At 36.0% G+C, this 8,596-nt stretch overlaps 1 protein-coding gene across 1 annotated transcript; it reads left to right on the top strand.

The window, feature by feature from the left end:
* The first annotated feature begins 2,850 nt into the window (after nucleotides 1-2,850).
* On the top strand, nucleotides 2,851-6,061 carry LOC107672337 (extracellular calcium-sensing receptor-like). The gene is made up of 7 exons (XM_016465483.1): nucleotides 2,851-3,117; nucleotides 3,222-3,977; nucleotides 4,043-4,270; nucleotides 4,678-4,801; nucleotides 4,952-5,088; nucleotides 5,240-5,243; nucleotides 5,298-6,061. The coding sequence occupies exons 1-7, from the start codon at nucleotides 2,851-2,853 to the stop codon at nucleotides 6,059-6,061; spliced, it is 2,280 nt and encodes a 759-aa protein (XP_016320969.1).
* The last annotated feature ends 2,535 nt before the right edge of the window (nucleotides 6,062-8,596 follow it).

Here is an 8,596-nt window from a genome sequence, read left to right as displayed (position 1 = left end):
TACTTTCCGTACCCACTGTATATATATATATGTATGTGTATATATGTATGTATGTGTATGTATGTGTGTGTATGTATATGTGTGTATATATATGTGTATATATATGTGTGTGTATATGTGTATATGTATGTTTATGTGTGTATATATATGTGTATATATATGTGTATATGTGTATATATATATGTATATGTGTATATATATATATATGTATATATATGTATATATATATATATGTGTATGTATGTATGTGTGTATATAGTCATGTATGATTTTTTGGAAAAAATAACTCAAGCTGTCTCATTTGTTAGTGGATTGGTTACACTGCATTTTATAGATTTATTACACATGGACACAAAATTTCACAATAACAAAAATAAGATTAAAGAGATTACAAAATTATTAATTAAAGGCACAATATGTAAGTTTTTGCCGCTAAAGTTCGCATTTTCAAAACAATAACAAAGGCTAAGCTTGATGACTCTATGAAGGAGAGTGGAACGATGGGAGATGTCGTTTTCACCATCCAGGTATTTTCGAATCATGTTCACTGATGTAATGATTTTTTTTTTTACCTGTACCTTCCAAAGGTATTCAAACAGTGAATAAATTATACAGAGAAATTGAGCAAATAACATTTACATTGTCAAGGAACAGTAACTGATTTAAGTCTAACGCGAATTTAAGCACTCACAAAAAAAAAACCCTTATAATCAGTAAAGCTGTCTATATACTGTTTGATAAATGAATCTCCTACTTCATATGTAAATCTGCACTTTATGATGAGTGTTTACGATGAGAGAATTCGTGAGAGTGCAGAATTCAGTCAGCAAGCATGGGCACTATACAAAAAAACTGGTTTCAGCGATGGCTCATCTGAACGCCTCTGATTGACAGCTGCATTCATAAACTCAACAGACTCGTGTGAGATTGGTTATAATGTGCGACACTGTAAAAACGCATAAAAAGAATCATGGTGCAACACTGAGCAGATCTAAATGCAATGCTGCAGTTAATACATTTCATTTCATTTTCATTTTATTTTATTTGCGACAGCCGTAATGGATTTAGTTTAACTGTACAGCAGCATTCTTGTCCACGTGTGTTGGCATAGTTTCTACAAGCGGAGACCGACTGCACGGCTATTACGTCATTGATAGGTGACAATTAACTGGGACAAGACATTATTTGAAATTGGAATTTCTCTGGATTTACAAATCCTTGGGAACTTTTGGGATAACGTAAGTACACAACTGCATGAAATATATAACACTGTGCAACTGGTTTTTGGATAATTTATTACGAAAATCTTACATATTGTGCCTTTAAGGTTCCAAAAAGGCAATTAACGCTGCCTTAAAACTGTGCATGCAAGTATTTGTTATATGAGCTACATGGTTTTCAAAACTGTCCTGGAGCACCCCAGCACTCTCCCTCATCTAACACACCCGATTCAACTCATCAGCTCATTAGTAGAGACATTAAGACCTGAAGTGGGTCAGAAAAGTTAGAGTTGTGAGAAAATATCATGTGTGTCAGATCTGCGTTATGTTGAGTTTGAAGCAGCCAAAATAACCTAATAACCCTAACCCAGTTGCTGCATCTATTTTAATGTTTCTACATTAATTTGAAGACTGAATGTGAAATTGTGGCAATATAAAAGTATATTTAAAAACTTTAATGTTAGCTGGGATTAAGCACAAATAATTTCAGAAAAAAATGTGATTACATTTTTTTATTTTTTTTTATCGATTGACGGCACACACACACCCATACATATATATATATATATATATATACCCAAATTAATTGTAGCTCACGTTTAACCACTCTAGAGACATCAGAGCCAGTGGCAAATTCAATCCCCGAAGAACTGGACGAGGTGAGGCTGCTCTCGGTGGTTTCATGAGTGCCGGTGATGCCCCATTAAAGCAAATTTTAAGACAGGTGTTATCTTTATTAGCAAACTGGATGTTTGAATTATAAACAACGACATTATCACCTGAAAAAAAAGAAGAAAAAAAAACACTAAAACTACATTCTGTGAACAGTATTATTTATTCAATTATAGTGGAGTTGGGCATCTGCTATGACTCTCGCTGAGAGAAAAGCTGCATGCAGAGTAATATAAATGGTATTTGTCAAATACTAATATAATACAAAATACATACTCATATTCAGATTTTAGAATGTAACAACTTGTGATAAAATTAGTCATATTTGCTTGACTCCAGTCTGTCCCTGCTTGACCTGACACATGTCCTGCCCTATGAGGTCATTCGCTACATTCACAATCAATCATCCATATTAATTTTGCCTATAAAAGTGCACATATTGTATCAAGTCAGTGGCATTTGGCCACAGTTAAACTGAATCTTTGTGATGTCTGTCTTTCTTTACACACTGCTAATCTTTCAACTACATGCAAAGGCAGAAAAGCCTATTTGCCGAATGATGGGAGACCCTAAGTACCCGCTATTATTCAAGGATGGAGACGTAAATATTGGAGCACTGTTTTCAGTCCACAGCATAGAGATATTATCTTCATTTAAGTATACACAAAAACCTCATGTTCTATCATGTTCAAGGTTTGTTACTTTGTAAACTATTATTGAACTATTCAACAGATATGCAAATAATGCAATCAGTTTTTTTTTATTAATATAAAGTGCAGGATATTTATAAATATAACATCTGGAATGTTAATGTGTTTCAGGTGTGAACCACATACAGTACATATTGTGAAATAATACAAATAAGTATGTTTTTTGACTATTTATTTGTTTATGTTTTTGGTCTGTATTTAACACACTGGCTAAATGTTTTTATAGTGTGAGTCTAAGAGATTTTCGAATGGCTCAGACCATGATTTTTGCCATTGAGGAGATTAACAGAAGTGAAAGTTTGTTACCAAATGTTTCTGTTGGCTACCAAATTTATGATACCTGTGGTTCAAGACTGTCTTCTATGAGTGCAACCATGGCATTGATGAATGGTCCAGAGTTTACAGCAGGAGACAGATGCAATGGACAGTCTCCGATACATGCTATCATAGGAGAAACAGAGTCTTCTGCAACAGTGATTTTGTCCAGAACTACAGGACCTTTTAAAATTCCTGTGGTAAGGAGCAATAACACTAAACACTTGGACATAATCTCCCTTCTGATGACTGTTGAACATTTTTAAGGGTTTTTCGTTTTTCTTTTTTTCTTTCTCTCTTTCAGATAAGTCCCTCAGCCTCATGTGAATGTCTCAGTAATAGGAAAGATTATCCCTCTTTCTTCAGGACTATTGCTAGTGATTACCACCAGAGCAGAGCACTTGCATACATAGTCAAGCACTTTGGCTGGTCTTGGGTGGGAGCTGTGAACAGTGACAATGACTATGGAAACAATGGGATGACAATATTTCTGAATACAGCCCAGGTGGAGGGAATTTGTGTTGAGTACTCTGTGAAATTCTACCGAACAGAGCCTGACAAACTCCAAAAAGTGGTAGAGACAATTAAAAAAAGCACTGCAAAAGTGATTGTTGCATTTCTTACCAGTTCTGAAATGTACAATCTACTCGATCAGCTAAGTATTCAGAACATTACAGGCTTCCAAATGATTGGAGTGGAGGGATGGATAACTGCAAAGAATTTGATCACTCCAAACAGTTTTCATGTGCTGGGAGGGTCACTTGGGTTTGCAGTAAGAAAAAATGATATTGAAGGTTTTGCAGATTATGTTATAAAAGCATTCTGGAAGACAGTTGTTCCATGCTCACAGACTGAGGGAAATTATTCTCAATATGCAGTAAATTGCAACACATATCAGGATCTACTATTACTGAAAAACTACAATGAAGATGTGCCTGAACAAAGATATTCAAGTAATGTCTACAAAGCAGTTTATGCTGTGGCTCATTCATTGCACAACCTACTCAAGTGCAAAAAACAAGCAGGTTGTGAGAAAGGCCTGTCAATACAACCACAGCAGGTAAACAAACAAACAAACAAACAAATAACTGAATTTCTGTTTGTAAATATATTTTTTCTCAATAGGTTGTTGAGGCTCTGAAAAAGGTCAATTTCATTATAAAAATGGGAGATCATGTGTGGTTTGACAGCACTGGTGCCACAGTTGCCCAATATGAAGTTGTGAACTGGCAGAAGGACTCAAATGGATCAATCAAATTTAAAGCAGTGGGATACTATGATGCCTCACTGCCCCCAGACCAGCGCTTTGTGCTCAACACAGAAAACATAACCTGGGCTGGGGGACAAATTGAGGTAAATGCCAGTAATATGTCTGACCTAAAGGGTTGCTTGAAACTGGAAGAAAAAATTCTCAAAATACTTGCACTGTCCTATAACACATTAGAAGGATAAATTGAAAATTAAATAAATTTGTTCCCCTGTAATATGGTCAACAGCAACAGCAGAGGGCGGTAATAAGCCAGTTTTAAGCAAAAAGGCTACTCTGTTGGTAATGGTGGTCATTTCTGTAAAACCCTTTAAAATTATTTTGGTCCAATTACTTATTTGCATCATTTAAAAATTCAAATATGCAATAGTCTGATAAAAGTCATTTTAGCCAATGTATCTTCATTCTCCAAAGTCAGTATAAATACCTAAGAAAACAAATTTATGTATGTATGTATTTTATTTTTATTTATTTTTTATTTATTTTTATGCAGAAGCCAAGGTCTGTGTGCAGTGAGAGTTGTCCTCCAGGCACTAGGAAGGCAGCGCAGAAAGGAAGACCCGTCTGCTGTTATGACTGTATTCCATGTGCAGAAGGAGAAATCAGTAATGAGACAGGTAATCTTCAGGCCATCTCACAGTTTCAAGGAAAATTGCTCCTTTTTGTATTTTCCCTCTTACGTTGCAGTTCTGGATGCAGTTTCCTAGCAAAGGACTTGCATAAAATTATTTTATCTCTAACTATAATGATCATTACTTTCTTTCCAGATTCAAATAACTGCAGGCAGTGTCCAGGTGAATACTGGTCTAATGCTGAGAAAAATAAATGTGTCTTAAAGGCTGTAGAATTTCTCTCATTCACAGAAGTTATGGGTATAGTGCTAGTCTTTTTCTCACTGTTTGGAGCAGGATTAACTGTCCTGATGGCCATCCTGTTTTACAGTAAGAAGGACACCCCCATAGTAAAAGCCAACAACTCAGAGCTGAGCTTTCTGCTGCTCTTCTCATTGGCTCTTTGTTTTCTCTGTTCACTTACTTTCATCGGCCGTCCCACAGAGTGGTCCTGTATGTTGCGTCACACAGCGTTTGGGATCACTTTTGTTGTTTGGAATAGGAATAACTGTGCTGGTGGCCATCCTATTTTACAGCAAGAAGGACACCCCCATCATAAAAGCAAACAACTCAGAGCTGAGCTTCCTGCTGCTCTTCTCATTGACTCTGTGTTTCCTCTGTTCACTTACTTTCATTGGTCGACCCACTGAGTGGTCCTGTATGTTGCGTCACACAGCGTTTGGGATCACGTTTGTCCTCTGTATCTCCTGTGTTCTGGGGAAAACGATAGTGGTGTTAATGGCCTTCAAGGCTACACTTCCAGGAAGTAATATCATGAAATGGTTTGGACCTGCACAACAACGACTCAGTGTTCTTGCCTTTACACTAATACAGGTTCTTATCTGTGTGCTTTGGCTAAAAATATCACCTCCATTTCCATACAAAAATTTGAAATATTATAATGAAAAGATTGTTCTTGAGTGCAGTTTGGGTTCTACAGTAGGTTTCTGGGCTGTGTTGGGCTATATTGGCCTTCTGGCTGTCTTGTGTTTTATTCTGGCTTTTCTGGCTCGCAAGTTGCCTGATAAGTTCAATGAAGCCAAATTCATCACATTCAGTATGCTTATATTCTGTGCTGTATGGATCACTTTTATTCCATCTTATGTCAGTCCTCCTGGAAAGTTTACTGTAGCTGTGGAGATATTTGCCATTTTAGCCTCAAGCTTTGGTTTACTATTCTGCATATTTGTACCTAAATGTTACATAATTTTGTGTAAGCCTGAACAAAATACAAAGCAACATCTGATGGGAAAAGTTTCCATATAAATCATACTCAAAAATAAACGGAATTGTCTATATCAACATTGCAGTGTTTTGTGGTGTTTATTCAATAATGTAGATAATGTTAAAAACATACAAACAAATTGATTAAAAATAAACCCTCAAAATGTTATACTGAACAAAATATATATCTGTGCTATTTCAAGAACAAGAAGACAAAGTAATGTTCTAGTAGTCTTCTTATGTATTTTACTTAAAATGTGGTTCTATCATACATACATTTACCCTTGTTTGCATAGAAAATGTATAATACTGACATATTGTTTGCCAGAGGGCTCAGCAGTTTTCTTATCTTTATCCTCAATAGAGATCATCAGAGTCAAATCTCACACTCGTTATACATTCAGAATGTGCCACCTCAAGAACATTTATGAAAAAGGTTTTACATCAGTGGTATTAAACACTTATTTGGCACCTGTATGCTTTTGTTACTAATTGTGTCATGACTCATGTCATTGTGGCAGAGCTAAAAAGTGAAACCAGAACAAACACGCTTCTGTTGATTCTGCCAACAAATGGGACCAGAAACATAATTTGAAAGGAAGTGATGAAGTGAGGAAGAGATCAAAACATTAAACAGGTTCTCCCCACTCTGTAAGACTTGAAGAACCTCAGACACTTTGATCTTCTGAGATAAGGGCAATACACACACAGTGTATTAACATACAGGCATCTGTTTCAACATCTCACTGAGAGAGGATGCGAGAAAAGTCCCTTCTCACCTATCCTTTTCATCCACTTCCTTCCCTCACCCATCTCCCCTCACTCAGCATGGTCAACAGCATAATATAATGTTCTACATGAATGCAAGTGATATTTACAGTCATGTTTGGAATCATTTGACTTGTCTCAAGTCGACTGGTACAATGCTTTCCATCTTACATGAAGTAGACTAGAAGGTAATACAGATCCTAAGAGTTTAGAGATATTTTGCTCACTGTAGAGGGTGTGTCATTTCCCAGTGACTTTCATGCAGAAAGTGTGCCCAAACCTATGCCCAAAAAGTGTAAACTCTCCACAGCTAGGAATTGATCAATGCAAATTCCAATTGTTAGTTCCTGTCTTGCTTTTGGGGGATGTTTGTCTTGGTCTGAGTACTTAAGGGAATGTTGCAAGAAGATCAGCGCGCTTCTGTAGCCAGAGGAGCCCGTAGTGTGGAGTGTGTCCACACACTCCATACTATGTATTTTTCTTAAGTCAGGTATGCATCCTTTACTCTTAGATTTATCTTTGAGAATTCGATGTCTTGTATTGATTTAATTTGAATTGATTTGATATATCTGAATTGGCTATGTAATTGACATACCGTATTGACCCGAATATAAGACGATGTTTTTTTTTTTGGAAATACATCTGAAAAAACGCGGTCGTCTTATATTCAGGGTCTAGACTTTGACATGTCAATAATACACCCACAACAATAGGTGGCGCCAAATACGCATAAAATGAGTGTGCCATGAAATACGTAATGTAATGCGTGTTGTAAAGATCGTGAGTAAAAACAAAAGCTGCATGAGTCGTGACTGTCACGTTAGCCTGATGGGACCAAACTCCCTTTGTGATTTTAAAACGTAAGACAGTACCCAGATTTGAAGACTACAGTAAGATTTAACTTCTACTGTTAATTAGATTTTGGTAGGCTACTATTAGATGGATAGCCTAAATGTCATAATTCAGATGGGCTACCTGCTTCTTTTTTTTGTTAATGGTCTATCAAAAAGTGTATATTTTTAAAATGTGATTGTTGGTACATTTTACCAGTTTTTACCATACTTTCAAAACAAAAATTAAAATAGGAAAAATATGCAATATGAAAATAATTGAAGACAAAATGTGTTTTACTGAGAAAAAAAAAGATTTGTTTTTTAAAAAGACTTTTTCCAAAAGGTACATCTGGAAAAAGGGGGGGTCGTCTTATAATCAGGGTCGTCTTATATTCGCTGTCTATTGCTGATGATCGCATTATTTTTCATATGCATCTGTTTACATAAGAGATCGCTGGTTTCTCCGTCCTGTTCACGTGTGTTTTTGTTCGGGAGGTTTTGTACTCGTTCAGAAGATGAGTAATAGCGCCCCGAGTGTATAACAGTGAAAACACGGAAAGCCGTAAAAACTCGTCTTTGGCGGGGAAGCGTTTTCTTCTAAAAGACGAGATAACACGTCAATGGCAATGAGTTAACTAACGATCCGTTAAGCATTACATAATGTTTGTTAATGATTTATTAATGAAAGTTATTACAAAGTGTTGCCAGAATCGCATTAACAAGATTTAGTCAACTAAAAATATAAATTGCACTGTTATAAATGCCCCCAGACTCTGGAATGACTTGCCCATTTTTATTAGATCTGCTCCTTCTTTGTGTTTTAAGTCCAAGCTAAAAACTTATCTTTTTGACTTGGCATAAAACCGGTGATGAAGCATCATCGCACTGTATTTTAGTGATGTTATTGTATCGCTTTATTCATTTTTTTTTTTTTCAGAATGTTTTGCAATGTGCCAGTTTCTATTTCTATTGTTTT

The sequence above is a fragment of the Sinocyclocheilus anshuiensis genome, unplaced genomic scaffold, assembly GCF_001515605.1.
Source record: "Sinocyclocheilus anshuiensis isolate Anshui unplaced genomic scaffold, SAMN03320099.WGS_v1.1 scaffold440, whole genome shotgun sequence".
Lineage (NCBI taxonomy): Eukaryota > Metazoa > Chordata > Actinopteri > Cypriniformes > Cyprinidae > Sinocyclocheilus > Sinocyclocheilus anshuiensis.
The sequence above is the reverse complement of the archived record's forward strand: the minus strand, read 5'-3'. Positions and strand labels throughout refer to the sequence as shown.